Source organism: Erinaceus europaeus, chromosome 12 (assembly GCF_950295315.1).
Source record: "Erinaceus europaeus chromosome 12, mEriEur2.1, whole genome shotgun sequence".
NCBI classification, from domain to species: domain Eukaryota; kingdom Metazoa; phylum Chordata; class Mammalia; order Eulipotyphla; family Erinaceidae; genus Erinaceus; species Erinaceus europaeus.
Window position 1 is genome coordinate 95,382,735 of NC_080173.1, and position 23,300 is coordinate 95,406,034.

Genomic DNA, 23,300 nt, shown 5'->3' on the forward strand with positions numbered 1-23,300 from the left:
ACTTGGAAAAATAAAAAAAACAGAAACAAGCAAACTGCTAAGACTTATAAGAATGGTGGTCATCTTTGGGGGCTGGGAGGTGTGATAGAGAATTGTGGTGGTGGGTGTGCTGTGGAACTATACACTGTGACTTTACAAGATTGTAATATCCTATCAATAATACACTTACTGTTAATAACACACATGCTTCAAGGACATCTTTCATCTTCAGGACTTTTTATCTTATCAGAACACTGCTCAGCTCTGGTTTATAGAGAAGGAGTTGGGGGATTGAACCTGGGCTTTTGGAGTCCAAGGTATAGTGCATCTACTTTGCATAACCACTATGCTATCTCCCCCACCCAGCCTTCAGGACTTTTACTTAAACCTAGATTTCCTTGAAGGAATAGGGGGCAGGGCTCTACTCGCAGCTCCGCCTTTCCGTAGGGCTGTCCCTACTCAGCCGCGGAACCTTTCTCCCCGGGGCCGAGGGGGAAATTATTCTTGTAGTACCTTCCTGTCTCGTCGACCCTATTTCCCGTGGTTCACCAAGGTCTCTTTCTCTTCCGGTTCCAGCGCTCGGAGCAGGCTGAAGCCTTCGGTGAGTGCAACCCTCGAGGGATCCAGAGCCATCCGCGACCCCCCGACCATGGCGGGCCCCGAGCCGCGGGGAGGAGTGGGAGGCTGACTGCTTGGTGGGGAGCGGCGGCTGCGGGTCCGGGGGCGGTGCGTGAGGGCGGCTGTGGGGCCGGATGAAAGGGGAGAACCCGGGTCTGGAGGCCGAGCTCTACCTTTAGGCGGAGGGGAAGGCGGGAGCTCGGCCCCGCGGCGCCGCTTCCGAGTTGGGGCGGGGGACCCGGCTTGTGCAGCCGCAATGGGCCAGGGGGAGGCCGCGGAGCCTGACCGCCTCCCGCTCCCTTCCTCCAGGTGCGGACATGGCCAAGTCCAAGAACCACACGACGCACAACCAGTGTAAGTTCCGGGCCCACGTGTCAGGCCGCCGCCACCGTCGAGCGTGGATATATGTGCCCGTTATTGTTATTATTATTACTGCTCCTGTCTGTTGGATAGAGAGACAGCCAGGAGCTGGGGGGGGGGGGGCTGACAGTGGTCCCGGAGGTGGCGCGGTGGATAAAGCGCTGGACTCTCAAGCGTGGGGTCCTGAGTTCGATCCCCGGCAGCACATGTGCCAGAGTGATGTCTGGTCCTGTCTCTCCCTCCTCCGACCTCAAGTCCTTAAACAAAAAGAGGGAGGGAGAGAGAGAGAGAGACAGCCCTGCTTCACTGCTCGCAAAGCTTCCACTCTGCAAATGGGGCCCAGGGACTCGAACCTGCGTCCTTGTCCACTGTGATGTGTGGTGCGCCGCCGTCTGGCCTCGTGTTAGCATTATTATTATTATTATTATTATTATTATTATTATTATTATTGAGTAGAGACAGAAATTGAGAGGGGTACGGGAGGTCACAACTGTGGGTCGTTCATCCCTTCACAGCCCGGAAATGGCACCGAAACGGCATCAAGAAACCTCGGTCGCAAAGATACGAGTCTCTGAAGGGGGTGAGTGTTCGAGAATTTATTTTTAGAGACAGACACCTGCAGCCCTGCTTCACCCCTCCCCTCCTGAAGCGTTCTCCCTGCCGGTGGGGGCCTGGGGCTTGAACCTGGGGCCTTGCGCACTGGAGCGCCACCGCCTGGCCCCATAGGCGCAGTTTCTCTGCCCGGCCAGCCTTTGAGCAAACATCAAGCTGACAACGTCCATAACAAAACTTCCCTGGGTCTTCTGAGGCCCGGGCGGTGTGGGACCTGCTTCCTGTGGTGATTAGTTAGCTGAGGCGGGTCTGGAGCGGGACTGCCCTGAGATTCACAGACACTGACCTTTGGAAGAAGGATCAGCAGAAGCTGATTGAAGTTTCCCATTTATGGGGTAAGGGAGGCAGCATGATGGTTACACAAACAGACTCGTGCCTGGGGCTCTGAGGCCCCGGGTTCAATCCCCTGCACGTCGCGTGCGCCAGAGCTCTGTTGTGGCTCGTGTTGCTCTCAGCACCCAGCCAGTGCAGGGCCTGCACTCCTCCACCCTCTCTGAGCCTCCAGTGGCCTCCAGGGCCAGCCACCACCAGGGAGACACGGGAGCTTTCAGACTGCTGCACCTTAGACACCTGCGTTTTTATTCCCTTCCAGGTAGACCCCAAGTTCCTGAGGAACATGCGGTTTGCCAAGAAACACAACAAGAAGGGTCTGAAGAAGATGCAGGCCAATAACGCCAAGGCCATGAGCGCACGGGTCGAGGTCGTCAAGGCCGTGGCAAAGCCCAAGCAGGCCAAGACCAACATCCCGAAGGGCTGCAGCCGCAAGCTCAAGCGACTGGCCTTCATCGCCCACCCCAGACTTGGGAAACGTGTCCGCGCCTACATGGCCAGGGGTCTCAGGAGAAAAGACAAGGCTCAGGCCCAGGCCAAGGCCCAGGCTAAGGCCAAGGCCCAGGCTCCAGCTCCAGCCGCAGCTCCAGCTGCTCCAGCTCCGGCCGCCAGAAGCGCCCAGGCCCCCAAGGCTGCACAGTAGAGGCCCCTTCCTGTCAGTGTGAGGACAGTGGGGCCGGTGCCCTCCTGTGCTGTTTGTACAATAAACTTGAGACACGATCTCTTAACTGTCTTGTTCCACGGCGAGGGTGTGAGTAGGGTTGTACCTCCATTTGTGGTGACTGATAAGATGGAGAGAGAGAGCGGGTGTACAAGGAGACCAGTGAGTGAGCGGCAGTGGGTAAGGAAATGGTTGTACTGAGAAGGCTGTGGAGAAAGGGAGGGAGTTGAGGCTGACTTGGGAGTGGGCAGGTTTTGCACTTGCAGGTGACAGGGTTTGGCTGTGTTGCCATTCATTGCCACGACATGGTTCCCCAGCTCCATAGTGTCGGACAGCACATAACTTTGATCTGGGAAGTGGTGCAGTGGATAAAGCATTGGACATTCAAAGCATGAGGTCCTGAGTTCGATTCCCAGCAGCACATGTACCAGAGTGATGTCTGGTTTCTTTCTCCTGGCCCTCGTTACTAAGTAGCTTCAAGTTTGAATGTTGGAGATGGTGAGGACCCTCTGTCAGTAGTAGCTTTGACTCACAGCTAAGCTAGTGAGGGAGGTGAAGCCCCAGGAAGATTTTGTCCAGCTAAGGCTGGGCTGCGCGTTCTTGACTACAGTTCTGTCGTGCGCTGTGTGGTCAGCTACACCAGGCGTGTGTCCTGAAGTGGCTTAGTTCAGCCAAAGGTCAGTACCCACTCACCTTGCCCTGGGTTGAGGGGTAAGGCCCAGTAGCTTTGGGTCACAACCTTCTCGCCTTCAGCCTCCATGCTGCTTCCTTGCAGGAAGCACGAGTCTCAAATCTTGACTGCTTGTAAGTTGGGTAGGTCAAGAGTCTAGAATATAAATAGCCAAGCTCCTGGCTGTCAGCTCATGAACAACTGAGCGAAAGTATCTTGCAGGTGACAGATGTCTGTCCTGCCGCCCCGTGCAGACTCCGCTCCAAGCTAAGGTATTACCAGAGACCCCAAAACCTAGCAAGGGCCATACCTACAGGTTTAATTTTTTATAGAAACAAAAAGAGGGAAGGCAAAGATAAGATACCTGCAGCGCTAACCTCCTGTACATGACACTTCCTGCCTCGTAGGGGGACCAGAGGACCACCACCAACCACCCTGCCTGTGTGTGTGTGTATATACCCTTTTGTTGCCCTTGTTATAGTTATTGTTAATGATGTCATCTTTGGACAGGACAAAGAGAAATGGAGAGAGGAGGGGAAGAGAGAGAGATACCTGCAGACCTGCTTCACTGCTTGTGACTCCCCTGCAGGTGGGGAGCCAGGGGCTCAGCTGGGATCCTTAAGGATCCTTAATCCTTGTGCCACCTGCACTTAACCCACTGCGCTACCACCCAACTTCCATATATATATATATATATATTTTTTTTTTAAATGAAAGATAACAATACAAGAACACTGCTCAGCTCTGGCTTATGGTGGTTTGAACCTTGGACCTCAGAGCCTCAGGCAGGAAAGTCTTGCAGGGGCTCCCCAGTGGTATACATGGTTGAGTGCACACATGGTACTCAAGGACCTGCGTATAAGGCCCCAGTCTCCACCTGCAGAAGAGAAGCTTCACAAGCAGAAAAGTAGGTAGTACAGTGGATAAAGCCTTCGACTCGAGCATGAGGTCCCGAGTGTGATCCCCGGCAGCACATGTACCAGATGATGTCTGGTTCTCTCCTATCTTCTTCATGAATAAATAAGTAAAATCTTTAAAAAAAAGAAAGGAAGCAGGTCTTCAGGTGTCTTTCTCCCTCTTTTTTTTTTTTTTTTTAAGGTTTTATTTATTAATGAGATAGAACCAGCCGTCACTCTGGTACATGTGCTGCCAGGGATTTAACTCAGGACCTCACGCTTTATCTACTGCGCCACCTCCCGGACCACTCTCCCTCTTTTTAAAAATTATTTAGTATTGGATAGAGACGGAAATTGAGAGGGGTTGGGGAAGATAGGGAGAAAGAAAGACACCTGCAGTCCTGCTCCCCTGCAGGTGGGGACCAGGGGCTTTGAACCCAGGTCCTTGCACAAGAGTGTGTGTATGTGCGTGTGCACTTCCCTTTTAAAGTATTTTACATAATCATTATTCTGTCTCCCCAGCCCTGAGCTTATTTTTCAGTTTCCCATCCAAGCCTGACACCAGAGTTTTCCATAGCTAGCTAGCACTCATGCCTTACCAGCAACCCTGCATGGCATGGCCCACATCTGGTAGGGGCCCAGTTGCCCTCCCATTCAGATCCTGTCTCGGTGTTGGGTATGCTTCCGGGAAAACCCAAAGTGATTTTCTGAGATCCTTTGTCTCTGCATCCTCCTTCAAAGCAAATGGTGAGTTTTTTTTAACCAGAGCAGTTTGGCTCTGGATTATGGTGGTGTGGGGGAATTGAACCTGGGACCTGGGAGTCTCAGGAGCCTCAGGCATGAGAGTCTGTTTGCATAACCATCATGCTACCTGCCCCCGCCCACTATCACCTCTCGTTGCTGAGCACAGACCAGAGTGACCAGCTGTGCTGTGCTGAAACGCACAGAACAATGCGGGGCAATGGGCAAGTGCCCACCGCTCAGTTTCCTCATCTTGGAAGTGGGGGTGGCACACCCCAGGGAAGTGAATCTGCCGCACCCACATCCTTGCCAGCGATACTTGAGAGACGGCCTCTGTCCACACAGACTTTATTGTCGGACAGACAGAGTGTAGTCCTTGGCACTGATTGTTTTGGGGGGAGAAGCTCCAGGGACACACGCTGGGGCTCATGGGACTCAGCCGTCACCGGGCGCAGCGGACACGCTGGCCAGGGCAGGCAGCAGCTGCGTGTATATGTCGATTCCCCGGAGGAACACGTCCTCGTGCAGCCGCTCGTTGTGGTCGTGCAGCAGCAGTGGCGTTCGGTTCATGGGGGAGAAGCCCAGAGCTGGGACCCCCACCTACGATGGGCAAGAAGGAGCCGTTAGCAGGGAGGACAGTTGCCGAGACCGCCCCGCGGGACTGCAGGCAGCTGGCTCACCGCACGGAGGTAACGGCTGTCAGTGGCAGCAGGGAAGATCTTGGGCTCCAGGGTGAGGTTCCTGCAGAGGGAAGGGACCGTGCGGAAGGGTGCAGAAGGGCCGGGAGGAAGGAGTGAGGACGGTAAGGATGGCCAGTACACTCACATGTTCTTGAAGACACCGCTAAACGCTGCCCACCAGGGGTCTGAGTCGTCGGTGGATGTCATTCGGGGCTCTGTCCACTTCTGGGGGGCGGGGAGGAGTCACAGGCTCAGGACAGGTCCTGGGCATTGTGTCCCATTCTGTATGGGGTGGGTGGTGCCTGGCACAGGGCACACTCCCTCCCCCGCCACATACCCACAGCCAGATGGTCAGCTGGTCACTCACAGACCCTCTTTCAACTCTGCAGAGGTCTCTCTGCGACCTTTCTATGCCCTTCCTGTCCATCCTTCAGATCCCAGCCCAGGGGCCCCGTCCTCATGATGGTCTCCCAGACCAACACCTCCGACCAGCTAAATACTCCAACTCCAGGCTCTTAGGGTGAGTGCTCACCCTCTCCTGGACCATATGTGTTGATAGTCACAAATATTTGATTCATGTCTGTTCCCCATTCATGGCATAAGGACCAGGAGAGCAAGAAGACACTATTTTTATTATTATTATTTTTTTCCTCCACGGTTATTGCTGGGGCTCAGAGCCTACACTATGAATCCACTGCTCCTGGAGGCTATTTCTTCCCCTTTTGTTGCCCTTGTTGTTCATCGTTGTTGTTACTATTATTGTTGTTATTGCTGTCGTTGTTGGATAGGACAGAGAGAAATGGAGAGAGGAGGGGAAGACAGAGAGGAGGAGAGAAAGACAGACACCTGCAGACCTGCTTCACCGCCTGTGAAGCGACTCCCCTGCAGGTGGGGAGCCGGGGGCTCGAACCGGGATCCTTACTCCAGTCCTTGTGCTTTGCACCACCTGCGCTTAACCTGCTGCTCTACCGCCTGACTCCCAGAAGACACTAATTTTGCAGGGCTGGGTGGTGACACATCTGGTTGGGTGCATGTGTTATAATGTGCAAGGACCTGGGTTCGAGAACCCAGTTCCCACCTTTAGGGAAAGCTTGACAAGTGTTGAAGCAGGTTCTCTCTTCCCCTTTCTTGCCTCCAGGGTTATTGCTGGAGCTTGGTGCTGGCACCACAAACCCACTGCTCCTGGAAGCCATTTTTTCCATTTTTATTAGATAGGACAGAAAAATTGCCTGGGGGGAGAGAGAATGAGAGGGAGAGAGAAAGACAGACACCTGCAGACCTGCTTCACTGCCTGTGAAGCGACTCCCCTGCAGGTGGGGAGCCGGGAGGTCAAACCCACACAGGTACTTAGCACTATGTGGGCTTTACTGGGTGTGCCACTGCCTGGCTCTCTCTCTCTCTCCCTTTCTACCACCCCTTCCCTTTAAATTTCTGGCTGTCTATCAAATAAATAAAGATAATTTTTTAGGGGCTGGGCAGTGGTGCAGCGGGTTAAGCGCAGGTGGCGCAAAGCACAAGGACCGGATTAAGGATCCCGGTTCAAGCCCCCGGCTCCCCCACCTGCAGGGAGTCGCTTCACAGGCGGTGAAGCAGGTCTGCAGGTGTCTGTCTTTCTCTCCCCCTCTGTCTTCCCCTCCTCTCTCCATTTCTCTCTGTCCTATCCAATAGTAACGACAGCAATGATAACAGTGATAAATAACAAGGGCAACAAAAGGGAAAAGTAGCCTCCAGGAGCAGTGGATTCATAGCGTAGGCACCAAGTCCCAGAGATAACAATGGAGGCAGAAACACTAATTTTGCTTCCTACAGACCCCCCCAGCACTCAACAGTACCCTAGTGTTTGCCAGTGAATAAGAGGTCCTCAGCTAAATGGCCAGACTCAGCTAACACACCAGCCACACATCCTGCAGCGGCACAGCCTGTGAGCCTAGTCTGTCCGCTCCCCTACTTGGCTCCCAGTCACTACCTGGGCAAACTCGAAGGTGACCCCCTCGCCAGCTTCCCCGCACCAGCTGTGCAGCTGCTTCTCAAAAGCCTAGGAGGAGAGAGAGAGGAGATGAGCCCCCAGGCTCTCCCTGCCTGGGCTTCCAGTCTCTCCCCCTCCAAACCCAGGGGGAGGCGGCACCTTCAGATCCACATCCGGTGCCACGCGGAAGTCAAAACTGGCACTCATAGAGGCAGGCACCACGTTATAGGCCACGCCGCCCTCGAGCTTAGACAGGTTCACAGAGGTCACGGACCCTAACGTCAGGCGGGGGTTGGACTGCAGCCTGGCGTGGGGAACAGGGGCAGGGACGGCCAGAGGAAACAACCGATGAAAAACAAGTGACCTGCCTCTGGTCCAGCATCCATCCCTGAATTCGTCCCTTCTCCCAGGCTGCCTCACCTCTGCTGCTCTTTCTGCCGGAACGCCAGGATGGAGCTCACGACCTTGTGCTGAGGAGTGTGAGGCTAGAAGTGAGTGACTTGGCCGGAGCCCCTCAAACTCCCAGGCTCCCCATGTGCTACATACCAGCTTCTCCGCCGCCGTGTCCTCAATGAACTGTGAGCCATGGCCTGGTTTCCCAGTGCTGGTGACTCGCACCCCTGAGAGACACAGCAAAGGGAGTGTGGCATGCCCTGGGGTGGGGCTGGCTCTCCTCCCACACCCACCCACCCACCCAAAGCCAGTCTGACACAGCTCTCTTCACCTTCAAAACAGAGTGTAGAGCCTATTCTCAGAAGCTCAGGAAGGGGTAGGGAAGCCGGGGGCTCTGATTTCAAGGTCTATTCAGATGCCAATTTGCTCTGTGGCCCTTAGTGGGCCCCTCCTGCCCCTTCTGACAGTCTGCCATCTGTACGGTGGCACTCTCACTCCGTGCCCATACTCACACCAGGGGCTCCGTTCACTGTAGAAGACAGTAAAGGCATCAGTGGGGTTGGCCAGGCCTGAGGAGGGAAAGGGTTGTTGAGAACGTGGAGCGAGAGTCTAACAGTCGTGCAGACTCACATGCCTGAGAGACCCCAGTGGTCTCAGGTTCAATTCCAGCAACAGCCAGAGCTGAGTGGTGCTCTAGTCAAATAATAATAATGTAGAGGAGGAGGAGGGAAGGAGAGGGAAGAGGAAAGGAAGCAGAGGAGAAGAAGAAGAAAAGAATAAGGAGGAGGAAGTGGCCCAGGAGGTAGTGCAGTGTAAAGTACTGGATTCACAAGTACTAGGTCCAGAGTGGGGGAGATACCACAATGGTGATGCAAAAAGACTCTCATGCCTTAGGCTCCAGAGTCTCAGGTTCAATACCCTGTACCATCATAAACCAGAGCTGAGCAGTGCTCTGGTTTCTCTCTTTCTCTCTCATTAAAATGAAATATATATATATGCACTAAGCCCTAAGCTCAGTCTCTGATACCGCGTATGCCAAAGGAATGCTCTGGTTCTTATTCTCTCTCATTAATAAACAAGTAAGTATAAATATTTTAAACTAAACTCATAGAGTGGAGGGACACAACCCTGCGGGCAGCCTCTCCACTCCAGGCCAGCGGCTCAGCCAGCTACCATTCCACTCACCCTCATCCAGGGCAAAGCCGGCTCTCAGGGCCCGGAACTCCGGCCGGTGCACGAACAGCTCCATGCCCTGGTGACCCCCAATCTCTTCATCTGGAGAAGCATCAAGGGTGTGAGATGAGGCACTACCCTCCACCTCCCTGAAGGTGCCTTTTCCCACTCCTACCTGGCACAAACGTCATGTGGATGGTCCTAGGGAAATGGTATCCTGCAGCCTTCAGCCTCCTCACAGCCTCCAGATACCTCAGAAACAAGAAGAGGGTCTAAACCGGGTGCTAGGGGAGCCATCAGACCATCGGACAAGCAGGCTGGAGCCTTGGGCCCTGCCCTACCACATTCTGTCAGGGACTCCAGAAGGTCCCTGCCCTTCCTGAACCTTGGTCTCTCCACCTGTACAATGGTCATGGTAGAACCTCCTGCCTAAAGTGAGAGGGCAAGGTGTTCCTTGGGCTGCTGGAGAGTTCCACTGGAGAGACAGTGTCAAGACCAAGTGGTGGCGCACCTGGTTGAGTGCACATGTTACAGTATGCAAGGACCCAGGTTCGAGCCCCCGGTCCCCACCTGCAGGGGGAATGCGTCACAAGTGGTGAAGCAGGGCTGCAGGTGTCTCTCTGTCTCTCTCCCTCTCTATCACCCCCTTCCCTCTCAATTTCTGACTGTCTCTATCCAACAAATAAAGATTTAAAAAAAAAAGTTAAGGGAGTCGGGCTGTAGCACAGCGGGCTAAGCGCAGGTGGCGCAAAGCACAAAGACCGGCATAAGGATCCCGGTTCGAGCCCCGGCTCCCCACCTGCAGGGGAGTCGCTTCACAGGCAGTGAAGCAGGTCTGCAGGTGTCTGTTTTTCTCTCCTCCTCTCTGTCTTCCTCTCCTCTCTCCATTTCTCTCTGTCCTATCCAACAACAACAACAATAACTACAACAATAAAAAAAAAAGGGCAACAAAAGGGAATAAATAAATAAAAATAAATAAATAAAAATAAACTTAAAAAAAAAAGTTAAAAAAATAAAACATGAAATAAAAAGACTTTCCTGCCTGAGGCTCCTGGTTTGATCCCCAGCACCAGAGATACCAGAGTGGTGATGATCTATCTCTGTTCTCTCTTTCTTCCTTCTATCTGCCTCCTGTGTAACTCTTTCTCATATGAAGTAAATGTACCTTTTTTAAAAAGCGTTCCTAGGCACTGGGGTTATACAAAGAGCCTTTCATGCCTGAAGTCCTAAGTTCAATCCCACTATAAGCCATAGCTGAGCAGTATTCTGGTAAAAAAAAAAAAAAAAAAGAAGGAAGGAAGGAAAAAGAAAAAGAACATAGAAAAGAAGAAAGAAAAGGGAAAAAGTGGGCTGGGGAGACAGCATAATGGTTCTGCAAAGAGACTCTCATGCCTGAGGCTCCAAGGTCCCAGGTTCAGTCCCCAGCACCACCATAAGCCAGAGCTGAGCAGTGCTCTCGTCTCTCTTCCCTCTCATTAAAATAAATAAATAAAATATTTTTAAAAAAAAGAAAAGGAAAGGAAAAAAGTGATCTGGAAGGTTGGCACAGTGGGTGAAGCACTGGACTCTCAAGCATAAGGTCGTGAGTTCAATCCCCAGCTGCACATGTACCAGAGGGATGTCTGGTTTTTTCTTTCTCTCTCCTTTCTCATTAATAAATAAATGCAATCTTTAAGGGGAAAAAAAATAAGAAAAAAAAAAGCCTCAGGCTGGGCAGTGGTGCTCCCAGTTGACTGCACACATCACCATCACCCTGCACAAGGACCCAGGTTCAAGTACCTGCTCCCCACCTGCAAGGGAGAAGCTTCACAAGAAGTAGAGCAGGTTTGCAAAAGTCTCTCATGTCCTCCCTATCCCCCCATCCCCTCTCAATTTCTGTCTGTTCTCTCAATTAACAAAACAAATAGAAAGTAAAACATGGCTTCCAGGAATGGTAGCTTCTTAGTACAGGCACTGAGTCCCAGCGATAACCTTCACGGCAATTTAAAATGAAAAAGTGTTCCTTAGGTATACTGGGAGATAGAACATCGAGTAAAAAGCACCAGGTTTGGGGTGGGGTGAATAGCATAATGGTTACGCAAAGAGACTCTCATGTCCGCAGCTCCAAAGTCTGAGGTTCAATACCACCATAAGCCAGAGTGCTCTGGTTAAAAACAAAACAAAACAGGAGTCGGGCAGTAGTGCAGCGGGTTAGGCGCAGGTGGCGCAAAGTGTAAGGATGTAGAGATCCCGGTTCAATCCCCCAGTTCCCCACCTGCAGGGGAGTCGCTTCACAAGCGGTAAAGCAGGTCTGCAGGTGTCTGTCTTTCTCTCCCCCTCTGTCTTCCCCTCCTCTCTCCATTTCTCTCTGTCCTATCCAACAACGACAACATCAATAACTACAACAATAAAAACAATAAGGGAAACAAAAGGGAATAAATAAATAAAATTAAAAAAAAAACAAGGGGCTGGGTGACGGCACACCTGTTTAAGTGCACATGTTACAGTGCGCAAGGACCAGGGTTCGAGCCCCCAGTCCCCACCTGCAGGGGGAAAGCTTTGTAAGTGGTGAAGCAGGGCTGCAGGTGTCTCTCTGTCTCTCACCCACCCCAATTTCTGGCTGTCTCTATCCAATAAATAAATAATGATAATTAAAAAAAAAACAGGTTTGCATTTTCTGGCTGTCTCTATCCAATAAATAAATAATGATAATTAAAAAAAAAACAGGTTTGCATAATGAGGCCCTGAGAAAAAAAAAACAGGTTTGCATAATGAGGCCCTGAGAAAAAAAAACAGGTTTGCAATTTCTGGCTGTCTCTATCCAATAAATAAATAATGATAATTAAAAAAAAAACAGGTTTGCATAATGAGGCCCTGAGATCAATTCCCTGCCAGCACTGCATATGCCAGAGTGCTGCTCCGGCTCTCTCTCTCTTCCTCTCACTAATTAATACACTTAATAGAAGGCAGGTTGATGGTCCACCTGGTTGAGCAGACACATTACATGAACCTAAGGACCAGGGTTCAAGTCCATAGTTCTCATCAGCAGTTCTCACACCAAGTACCTACTTCTCACAATCAGTGAAGCAGGGCTGCAGGTATCTCTTTTCCTCTCTTCCTATCTCCCTTTTCAATTTCTCTCTGTCCTATCAAGTAAAAAGTAATTAAATAAGTAAGACATTCCTGCGCCTTTGCCTTGTTGAATAGGAGAAAGCAAGTTTGGTCACCAGAAGCTCCACTGGATGGAGCCACCTAAGAAAATTCAGCCTGATCTCAGTTCGAGCCCCCAGCTGCAGGGGAGTCGCTTCCCAGGCGGTGAAGCAGGTCTGCAGGTGTCTGTCTTTCTCTCCCCCTCTCTGTCTTCCCCTCCTCTCTCCATTTTCTCTGTCCTATCCAACAACGATGACATCAATAACAACAACAATAACTACGACAACAATTAAAAAAAGGCAACAAAAGGAAAATAAATAAATAAAAATAAAATAAATAAGATTTTATTTATTAATGAGAAAGATAGGAGGAGAGAGAGAAAGAACCAGACATCACCCTGGTACATGTGCTGCCAGGGATTGAACTCAGGACCTCATGCTTGAGAATCCAATGCTTTATCCACTACACCACCTCCCAGACCACTACAGTTTCACTTTGTACCCCCCAGTGTTTCTGCCTGTTCTTGGAAAGCATTGGCTTCATTAAGTTGGACTAAGTGAATTTCCTGGAATTGGCCACCCAAGACACCTACCTCTGAATAGACACAATGCTAACTCTGTCCATAAAAAGATACACAAATAAAGACCTGCTCGGCCTTGGGTACTCTAGTCATCCACCAGGCTTGGATCAATCCCATGGGTCCGTGCGGACGGTACACGTGGCACTCACTGAATGCTGACACACTTCATGTCCTGGGAGCCTCTGGCATAGATGTTGCCCTCGGCGTCCTTGAAGGCCTCAAAAGGGTCATGACTCCAGTGTTCCTGAGGGCAAGAAGGAAGAGGGACCTCAAGCCCAAATTTCATCGTCAATCAATTCACATCAGCTGGGACTGGTCCCTGAAAGCCCATGGTCTGGGTCTGCTTGGGGTGACAGGCAGGATGGGAAAGGGGACAGCAGAGTGCTGACAGGTCGCCATCTCTCATGTCCATCTCCACTGACTCAGGGCGGAAAGCAACTGCCGAGTGGGGACAGATGGTGGCTGTTCAGGGGCCGAGTGGCGTCGCACCTGGTTAAGTGCACATACTACCATGCACAAGGACCTGGGTTCAAACCTCTCGTCCCCACCTACAGGAGGAAGCTTCACAAGTGGTGAAGCAGGTCTGCCGGTATCTCTCTGTCTCTCTCCCCTTCTATGCCCCTTCCCTATCAATTTCCCCCTTTCCTATCAAATTAAATAAAAGTAAAATAACAATAATAATAACAATTCGCCGTCCAGGAGATGGCGCAATAACTAAAGCATTGGACTCTCAAGCATGAAGTCCTGAGTTTGATCCCTGGCAGCACATGTACCAGAGTGATGTCTGGTTCTTTCTCTCTTTCCTCCTATCCCTCTTATTAGTGAATAAATAAAACATTTAAAAAAATGAATGGTGGGTGGTCCGGGAGGTGGCACAGTGATAAAGCTTTGGACTCTCAAGCATGAGATCCCGAGTTCGATCCCCAGCAGCACATGTGCCAGAGTGATGTCTGGTTCTTTCTCTCTCCTCCTATGTTTCTCATCAATAAATAAAATCCTTAAAAAAAAAAATGTTTAAAAAAATGAATGGTGGGTATTCAGGGTTCAATAGCAAGACCAACACCAGCGGACCGACCGCCTGAAGTCAAACAGGGGTCTGCACTCTCTTTATCCCCAGGGCCTGCAGCCTGTCTGCCCCCCTCACCCCCACCTCCCCCCCCACACACACACACCTTGAAGACAGGCACCACATCCGTGTGGGAGTTGAGCAAGAGAGAGGAGAGCTTGGGGTTGGTGCCTGGCCAGGTCAGCACGGTCACCACACGCCCAGGTGCCACCTGGAGAGGGTCAGAAGGAGGGCAGCAGGGGAAGGGAGAGGCGGTCCCTCAGATCTGCCTCCCCTCTGCACTCAGGGCCTTGGACGCACCTCCACTTTCTGACAGTCCAAGCTCAGCTGGCGGGCTCTCTCCTCCAGGAAGGCCACAGCTGCCCCTGGGGACACAAAGAGACTTGTGTAGCCTGTGGCTGCCGGCTAATCCAAAGAAGAGAATAGGGACTCGGGCTGTAGCGCAGCGGTTTAAGCGCAGGTGGCGCAAAGCCCAAGGACCGGCAGAAGGATCCCGGTTTGAGCCCCTGGCTCCCCACCTGCAGGGGAGTCGCTTCACAGGTGGTATAACTCTTTCTCTCCCCCTCTCTGTCTTCCCCCTCATCTCTCCATTTCTCTCTGTCCTATCCAACAACAAGAATAACTACAACAATAAAACAACAAGGGCAACAAAAGGAAATAAATAAATAAATAAGTATTTTAAAAAAAGGGGGAGAGAGAATAGACCTTGAAAGGGGCGGCTCCCTCCTCAGCACAATCCCACACCTTCCCAAGACCTCCATTTATTTTTCCCATGAATGAGGCCAGTGGGGAGGGGGTAGATAGCATCATGGTGATGCAAAGAGATTCTCATACCTGAGGCGCTAAAGTCCCAGGTTCAGTCCCCCGCACCACAAGCCAGAGCTGAGCAGGGCTCTGGGGTTTCTCTCTGTGTCTTTCTCGCTCTGCATCTCTCTCAAAAATAAATAAATAAAGACTAAATAAATAAAAACTAACTAACTAAATAAATAAAATACTCAAAAAAAAAAAAAAGTGGTCCGGGAGGTGGTGCAGTGGCTAAGGGACTACACTCTCAAGCATGAGGTCCTGAGTTCAATCCCCAGCAACACATGTACCAGAGTGATGTCTGGTTCTCTATCTCTCTCTCCTATTTTTCTCATGAATAAATAAATAAAATCTTAAAAAAAGAAAGAAAGAAAGAAAGAAAGAAAAAGGTCAGTGGCCTCTTTTGTAGAAAGTTGGGTGGGAAGTCCCCACTTTGCCCCTTTGAAGGAGGTGACGGCTGTGGCAGAGACAGACACCTCCCAGTGGGGAGGTCACAGAGCAGGAGCTGGGAATGACCCACTAAGGCACCACAGTGGATTCTTTTATTTTTTCTTTAGATTTTTTTTTAATTTATTTCTTTATTGGGGAATTAATGTTTTACATTCAACAGTAAATACAATAGTTTGTACATGCATAACATTCCCCAGTTTCCCATATAACAATACAACCCCCACTATGTCATTTATCATCCTTCATGGACCTGTATTCTCCCCACCCACCCACCCCAGAGTCTTTTACTTTGGTGCAATATGCCAATTCCATTTCAGGTTCGACTTGTGTTTTCTTTTCTGATCTTGTTTTTCAACTTCGGCCTGAGAGTGAGATCATCCCATATTCATCCTTCTGTTTCTGACTTATTTCACTCAACATGATTTTTTCAAGGTCCATCCAAGATCGGCTGAAAACGGTGAAGTCACCATTTTTTACAGCTGAGTAGTATTCCATTGTGTATATAGACCACAACTTGCTCAGCCACTCATCTGTTGTTGGACACCTGGGTTGCTTCCAGGTTTTGGCTATTACAAATTGTGCTGCTGAGGACATATGTGTACACAGATCTTTTTGGATGGGTGTGTTGGGTTCCTTAGGATAGATCCCCAGGAGGGGAATTGCAGGGTCATAGGGTAGGTCCATTTCTAAGTTTTTGTTTTTCTTTTTATACTATTTACTGTCGGGCAGTATGCCAGCTGCTTAACGCTGTGGCCTATTTACATAATCACTGTTTTACCTGAGAACCACCCTGCCTGCAGGGCACTGGTTTAATCTCACTGTTTGGCTTCTCTCTCTTCGCTCCACCCTCTCTCTCTACGTCACACCCCGTTTTCCACCCTACCATTTCCTTCTTGGTGAGTATAAACACAGATTCTTTTCTGATTAAACATTGGACTCCCTTCCGGCTCAGAGTCCCAGCTCGGCACGAGTTCCTGATCCCTCTCCCACGCAGCAGCCTAAGCTGGCTCCAGTCGAGTTCTCTCCAACCCAGAGAGCACTTGCTCAGGAAAAAGCCCCCTCAGGCTATCTCGGCATCTGGCACCCAAACAAGGACCGGCAATTTATTTATTCCCTTTTGTTGCCCTTGTTGTTTTATTGTTGTTGTTGATGTCGTCGTTGTTGGACAGGACAGAGAGAAATGAAGAGAGGAGGGGAAGACGGAGAGGGGAGAGAAAGACAGACACCTGCAGACCTGCTTCATTGCCTGTGAAGCGACTCCCCTGCAGGTGGGGAACCGGGGGCTCGAACCGGGATCCTTGCGTGGTCATCGTGCTTTGTGCCACCTGCGCTTAACCCGCTGTGCTACCATCCGACTCTCACACTGGATTCTAGAAGGCCAGCGCCTTGCTTGGGACTCCCCGCCCCCGGCACCAAGCCCTGGGGAGTGAGGGAGCAGCAGAGCCTCTGAGGTCAAGGTCCTCCACAGAGAGCCTCCACAGGGCACAGGGACTGCCAAGCACTCCGGTGATCAAGAACAGGGTGGGGGAAGCCAAAGAGCCATCTGGGGCAGCACCGCTGGGCTCAGCTGGATGACAGGGAGTTGAAGCCCCGTTTTTTTTTTTTTTCATTAAAAATTTTTTTTTTATCTTTATTTTTTTATTAAACAGAGAAAACTAGAAATTGAGAGGGAGGGGGCAGGCAGTGGTGCACCTGGTTAAGCACACACACTACAGTGTGCAAGGACCCAGGTTCAAGTCCTTGGTCTCCACCTGCAGGGGGAAAGCTTTGAGTAGAACTGCAGGTGTCTCTCTTCCTCTCTATCTCCACCTCCCCTCTCAGTTTCTCTCTGTTTCTATCCAATAATTAATAAATAAACATATTATTAAGAAAGTGAATTTGGGAGGCAGGCAGTAGTGCAACGGGTTAAGCGCAGGTGGCACAAAGCGCAAGGGCGGCAGAAGGATCCTGGCTCCCCACCTGCAGGGAAGTCGCTTCACAGGCGGTGAAGCAGGTCTGCAGGTGTCTGTCTTGCTCTCTCCCTCTCTGTCTTCCCCTCCTCTCTCCATTTCTCTCTATCCTATCCAACAACAACGACATCAATAATAACTACAACAATAAAACAAGGGCAACAAAAGGGAATTAATTAATTAATTAATTAATTTAAAAGTGAATTTATGGGGGCCGGGTGGTGGCGCACCTGTTTGAGCACACATGTTACAGGGCACAAGGACCAGGTTCGAGCCCCAGACCCCCACCTGCAGGGGGAAAGCTTCACAAGTGGTGAAGTAGGGCTACCTGCAGGTGTCTCTCTGTCTCTCTCCCTATCACCCCCTTACCTCTTGATTTTTGGCTGTCTCTATCCAAATAAATAAATAAAGACAATTAAAAAAGAAAAGAAAGTGAGTGGTCTGTGAGATGGCACAGTGATAAAGCTTTGGACTCTCAAGTATGAGGTCCCGAGTTCAATCCCAGGCAGCACATGTGCCAGAGTGCTGTCTGGCTCTTTCTCTCTCCTCCTATCTTTCTCATGAATAAATAAAATCTTAGAAAAGAAAAGGGAGTCGGGCTGTAGCGCAGCGGGTTAAGCGCAGGTGGCACAAAGCACAAGGACCGGCATAAGGATCCCGGTTCGAGCCCCCGGCTCCCCACCTGCAGGGGAGTCGCTTCACAGGCGGTGAAGCAGGTCTGCAGGTGTCTATCTTTCTCTCCTCCTCTCTGTCTTCCCCTCCTCTCTCTGTTTTTCTCTGTCCTATCCAACAACGACGACAATAATAACTACAACAATAAAACAACAAGGGCAACAAAAGGGAATAAATAAATAAAATAAAATATTTTTAAAAATTTTAAAAAATTAAAAAAAAAAGAAAGACAAAAGTGAAGTTATAAGAAGAGAGAAAGAAAGATATCTAGAGAGTTTTCTGGCAGTCTCTATCCAATAAATAAAGATAATTCAAGTTCCTCAATTAAAAAAAAAGAAATCAAGAGGGAAGGCAGGCGGTAAGAGAGAGAGAGGGAGAGAGAGAGAGAGAGGGAGAGAGAGAGAGACACCTGCAGCCCTGCTTCACCACTTGCAAAGCTTTCCCCCTACAGGTGGGGACCGGGGCTCAAACCCGGGTCCTTACACATTGTAACATGTGCGCTCAACCAGGTGAGCCACCACCAGGCCCCCATTTTTTAATTAAATTTGTGATGAATAGTTTGTTATAAGATTGAGAGATGTATACAGCTCCACACCACACCCACCACCAAAAGTTCAGGCTCCCCGCCCTCCCAGCTCCCAATGATAACCACCAGAATTCTCACGAGTCTTAGAATCAGTCTGTGAAGCCCGATTTACAGGTGGTCAGCGCCTGCCCTCTGGACCCGAGCCCCGTGGGTGTGAAGCTGGACTTTCTCACCATAGTCAGGCTCAGGCTGAACGGTGCGGATGCGCAGGTACTGGCGGAAGAGTGTCACGGACGGGTGCTCGCCCTCTCCACCCTTGCTGGCCATGGCTTGGGGGTGGTCAGCTAGGAGCAGAGCGGGTGACTGTCGGCCCCTGCAGCCTCCTGGACCCCACCTGCACCCAGCACCTCCCCAGGACATGCCCCAGGAACTGAAGTTCAGAGACTTCAGTCTGTCTCAGGTGCAGGACAATAATTTCCTTATTTATTCTTCCCTCAAAAACCTCTGGGGTGGGGGGTGGAGGGCGAGTGGCACACGTGGTTAAGCGCATGCATTACAGAGCGCAAGGACCCAGGTTCAAGCCCCTGGTCCCCACCTGCAGAGGGAAAGCTTCACAAGTAGTGAAGCAGGGCTGCAGGTGTCTCTCTCCCTCCCCTGTCAATTTCTGTCTCTATCCAATAATAATAATAATAATAATAATAATAATAATAATAATAATAATAATGACTTTCATGCCTGAGACCCCCAAATCTCATGTTCAATCTCCGGCACAATCAGTGCTCTTGCTTTTAAAGGAAAATGCCTCCCAGCCGCCCTCTGTTCGTGCCCAGGAGCCCTGGGTCTGCGAGAGCCCCACCTCGCTCTGTTGGTCCTGGGCACGCGTCCACCTCCCGGAGCCCGCCGCGGACAGCCGTGCGGACCGAGGGTGCGGCGAGGTCGTAGGCTCAGGGCCGCCCCGGCCCGCCCACCCAGCGGCCGGATCCGGATACCGGGGCGGGGCGAAGACTGCGAACAGAGGCCCCGCCGGCGTCCGGGCTGCTCGGGCTCCGGCTCCGGCCTTGGCGCGGTGATGCCGGGCTCTGCTCCGCACTGCCCCCAGCCCCGCACCGCCGCTCGTGATTGGCTCCCGCAGGACCACGCCCCCGGGCTTAAACTCCGAGTGCAGGTTCCGGAAGCTGCCCCCTGGCGCTCAGGAGCGGTACTGCAAGGTCCGGCTCCCCCACCTCCTCGCACTGTTCTCCCTGACACAGGCTTGGAGAGGGCTCTGCTTAGTAACTGCCCACCTTGGGCTGGGCTGGGGGACTTAACAGAATGCTTATGCAGAGAAGCTCTCCTACATGAGGCTCCCAAGTCCCAAGTTCAGTTCCTTCACGCTACTTTAAGCCATGCTCTGGTGAAAAAATATACGAGGGAGCTGAGTGGTGGCAGAAAGGCATAAGGATCTCTGTTCGAGCCCCCCTCCCCCAGGGCTCCCCACATGTAGGGGGGTCGCTTCACAGGCGGTGAAGCAGGTCTGCAGGTGTCTGTCTTTCTCTCCCCTTCTCTGTCTTCCCCTCCTCTCTCCATTTCTCTCTGTGCTATCCAACAACAATGACAGCAAATAACAACAATAAAAAACAAAAACAAAAGGGAAAAATATAAAAAGAAGAAAAATAATAAGGGGCCCAGGCAGTGGCTCACCTGGTTAAGTGCACAAAGACTCAGGTTCAAGCCCCTGCTCCCCACCTGCAGGGGGGAAGCTTCACAAGTGGTAAAGCAGAGCTGCAGGTGTCTCTTTGTCGATCTCCTTCTCTATCTTCCTTTCTTCCCTCAATTTCTGTCTCTATCTAATAATAAATAAATAAATAAAATAGTGGTGGGGGGTGCAGTGGATAAAGCACTGCACCCTCAGACATGAGGTCTCAAGTTCAATCCCCAGCAGCACATGTACCACAGTGATGTCCGGTTGTTTATCTCTCTCCTATCTTTCTCACTCATAAATAAACATTTCAAAAATGAAAGAAAGAAAATAGTTGGGAGTTGGGCGGTAGCGCAGCAGGTTAAGCACACGTGGCATGTAACCTGCGTAACGATCCTGGTTCAAGCCCTCAGCTCCCCACCTGCAGGGGAGTCGCTTCACAGGGAGTGAAGCAGGTCTGCAGGTGTCTGTCTTTCTCTCCCCCTCTGTCTTCTCCTCCTCGCTCCATTTCTCTCTGTCCTATCTAACAATGATGACAACAATAATAACTACAATAACAATAAAAACAAGGGCAACAAAGGAAAAATAAATAAAAAAATTTTTAAAGTAAGAAAATAGTTTTGTAAAATAAAATAAAATGTTAAAATAATAGTAATGAGTTTTTAAAAAATATTTATTCCCTTTTGTTTCCCTAATAGTAATGAGTTTTTTAAAAGTTAAAAAAAGGGGGCAGGATATGACAAAACCTTTGGGGGCCTATTACATAATGAAATTGTTGCATATGTCAGTGATTGTACTGTAAAGATTAACCCCCCTCAATTACAAATAAATAAATAGGGAGTCTGGCGGTAGCGCAGTCAGTTAAGTGCATGTGGTGCAAAGCACAAGGACCAGCTTAAGGATCCCGGTTAGATCCCCCCCGCCCCCCGAAGGGGAGTCACTTTACAGGCAGTGAGGCAAGTCTGCAGGTGTCTATCTTCTCTCCCTCTCTCTGTCTTCCCCTCCTATCTCCATTTCTGTCCTATCCAACAATGACAACATCAACAATAACAATAATAATAACTACAAAAATAAAACAACAAGGGCAACAAAAGGGAATAAATAAATAACAAATAAATAAAATGTTGGAGCAGCAGCAGATCTGTCTCCTCTCCTCTCCTCTCCCAGATCAACTAGGATACCAAAGGAGACCACCTGGGACTGAATCAAGACAGGACTAGAACGACTTCAGGACCACACCAAATCACCGGTGAGTGCAAACACATGCGGCTGGTGGACAGAGAAGAGCCTAGGCAGAGATTAAGTGGCTGGTAACAGTCGGGCGGTTTATCAGTTGAGACACCACCTCCAGTCTGTTACACCAACAAGGGGACAGCTGAAGGGAGGAGAGGACTCCCCTGAGACTCACCAAGTACAACTCTGAGTCTCCATTGCTACTGCCCTCAGAACCTGGAGCAGCGGCAGGGAGGAACACCAGGGGACAAGAGATCTAACCAGGAAACTCAGAAGACCTATACCTCGGTGGCATAGCTGTGGGGCTGTGAAAGTCTCTTTGCATAACCACTGGATTATCTCTGCCACACCCTGTTTTATCTCTTGGTCAGGAGTCAGTGATTAAGCTGAGAAGCCTACTTATAGTTTAAAAGCCCTCAAGCTCCCATAGCTTATAGGGAAGAAAAAGGACAAAAGAGGCTTTTAATCCACTGAGCTCCAAATCAGGGATTAAGATACTATTGAAACAACTGTTAACTTCTACCACTGTGAACCCTTTATTACCTTACTTAGACAGAAGTCAATCCAGGCAAATAGTGATGAGTAATTTGAAAGTACTGAGAGAGGGAACTCCTAACATAATATATAAAATGGTTAAACCAACAAGAAGAAATATTGCAGAAGTGAACCAGGACAAGTGTCCAGATAAAAGCCCCCCAAAGGGTGAAGCACAAAATAATGAGGTCAACATCCAAACACTAGCTAAGGAAATAATCACAGGAGCGAGAAAAGAGTTTGAAAGAATTGTAATCAGAAATACAGGAACAACAAATGAGACTATGGAATAAAACACTAATTACCTCAAAGTTATTAGAGAGCTGAAAGCTTCAATAGCTGAGCTAAGAACCCAACTAGCTGAACAAGCTAAAACAGTATCAGAACAGGGTAACAAAATGGATGAACTCCAGAAAACAGTAGAGGGGAGAGAGAATAGAATCAACGAGGCTGAAGACAGAATTAGCAAGATCGAGGACGAATTTAGAGACAACTAAAAAAAAAAGTAAGAGATCTCAAAAAGAGATTAAGAGATACTGAAAACAACAACAGAGTCCTATAGGATGACTTCATAAGAAACAATATACGCATTATTGGCATACCAGAGGAAGAAAGAGAGGGAGAGGAAGAAAGCATTCTTCAGGCCATAATAGTTGAAAACTTCTCTAGTCTAGACAACATCAAAGATATAAATATTCAAGAAGCCCAGAAGGTCCCAAACAGAATATACCCAGACTTAAAGACACCAAGACACATCATATTTAGAAAGGAAAGGAAAAACGATACAGAATGTTGGTTTGCTTCTAAATTCTGCATCTAAGACCCCTTCTGTTGCACTGCTTGACATTGTGGTCTATTTACATCGTCACTGTTTTCACTGGTTTAATCCCCACTGGTTCTTGTGCTAGTTTCCTTCTCCCCACCCCCACCCTACGTGCTTCCTCTTCCTGACACTTCCGCCTCAGGAGACATAAAAGACAGAGCCTTCTAATGAAGAGAGATTAGACTAGATTAGATTGTTGAACTGCATCCCAGCATCCCAGCTCCTCAATAAAGATGGAACTGCGTTCCCAGCTCAGCCATGAGTTCCTGGTCCTCTGTCTCCTGCCCGTGAAGCTACACTGGCAAATGGCGCCGAGAACAGGGACTGGCAAAAGAAAGGATCCTGAAGGCTGCAAGAGAAAAACAAAGAGTCATCTACAGAGGAAAACCCATAAGATTAGCAGCAGACTTCTCCACACAAACACTACAGGCCAGAAGAGAATGGCAAGATATCTATCGAGTACTCAGTGAGAAAGGATTTCAACCAAGAATACTGTATCCTGCTAGACTGTCATTCACATTAGATGGAGGCCTAAAAACCTGCTTAAACAAGCAAGAGTTGAAGGAATCAAGTATCACCAAGCCTGCCCTGAAAGAAGTTCTGAAAGTTCTCCTGTAAACAGTCAGACCACCATAAATAGTCCATATATCAGAACACTCTAGAACTCTACAAGACTGGCGTTAAAATATCTTCAGTCTTTGATATCAATAAATGTCAATGGCCTGAATTCACCTATTAAAAGACACAGAGTAGGAAGATGGATCAGAAAACACAACT

General features: G+C 49.8%; 2 protein-coding genes across 3 annotated transcripts in view; one reads left to right on the forward strand and one right to left on the reverse strand.

Moving 5' to 3' along the window:
- The first annotated feature begins 528 nt into the window (after positions 1–528).
- Positions 529–2,619, forward strand: RPL29 (ribosomal protein L29). The gene is made up of 4 exons (XM_007527313.3): positions 529–580; positions 907–951; positions 1,473–1,537; positions 2,162–2,619. Exons 2-4 carry the CDS (start codon positions 915–917, stop codon positions 2,540–2,542), a joined length of 483 nt encoding a protein of 160 aa, XP_007527375.2. The 5' UTR covers positions 529–580; positions 907–914; the 3' UTR covers positions 2,543–2,619.
- Positions 2,620–5,198: 2,579 nt separating this feature from the next.
- The window catches only part of LOC103117308 (aminoacylase-1B), a 38,103-nt gene continuing 20,001 nt past the window's right edge, over positions 5,199–23,300 (reverse strand). The window contains exons 1-15 of one of the 2 annotated variants that reach the window (XM_016190074.2): positions 19,112–19,326; positions 18,489–18,599; positions 14,155–14,219; positions 13,961–14,065; positions 12,938–13,032; positions 9,255–9,331; positions 9,092–9,181; positions 8,419–8,475; positions 8,060–8,133; positions 7,934–7,983; positions 7,673–7,817; positions 7,514–7,582; positions 5,693–5,772; positions 5,548–5,608; positions 5,199–5,467 (exon numbers count right to left, since the gene is read on the reverse strand). In XM_016190074.2, the coding sequence (XP_016045560.2) occupies positions 5,303–5,467; positions 5,548–5,608; positions 5,693–5,772; positions 7,514–7,582; positions 7,673–7,817; positions 7,934–7,983; positions 8,060–8,133; positions 8,419–8,475; positions 9,092–9,181; positions 9,255–9,331; positions 12,938–13,032; positions 13,961–14,065; positions 14,155–14,219; positions 18,489–18,582 (1,227 nt within the window). In that variant the 5' untranslated portion in view covers positions 18,583–18,599; positions 19,112–19,326 and the 3' untranslated portion in view covers positions 5,199–5,302. Of the gene's footprint in view, positions 5,468–5,547; positions 5,609–5,692; positions 5,773–7,513; positions 7,583–7,672; positions 7,818–7,933; positions 7,984–8,059; positions 8,134–8,418; positions 8,476–9,091; positions 9,182–9,254; positions 9,332–12,937; positions 13,033–13,960; positions 14,066–14,154; positions 14,220–18,488; positions 18,600–19,111; positions 19,327–23,300 lie in introns of those variants that run through there. The other variant, XM_060204565.1, reaches the window with a different exon arrangement.

What these genes read in the sequence shown, in the direction of transcription:
- RPL29 (XM_007527313.3), top strand. Translation starts at nt 915, where the DNA reads ATGGCCAAGTCCAAGAACCACACGACGCACAACCAGT. An exon ending in CCACACGACGCACAACCAGT is followed by an intron (nt 952 to 1,472) that starts GTAAGTTCCGGG and finishes ATCCCTTCACAG; the next exon opens with CCCGGAAATGGCACCGAAAC. An exon ending in GATACGAGTCTCTGAAGGGG is followed by an intron (nt 1,538 to 2,161) that starts GTGAGTGTTCGA and finishes ATTCCCTTCCAG; the next exon opens with GTAGACCCCAAGTTCCTGAG.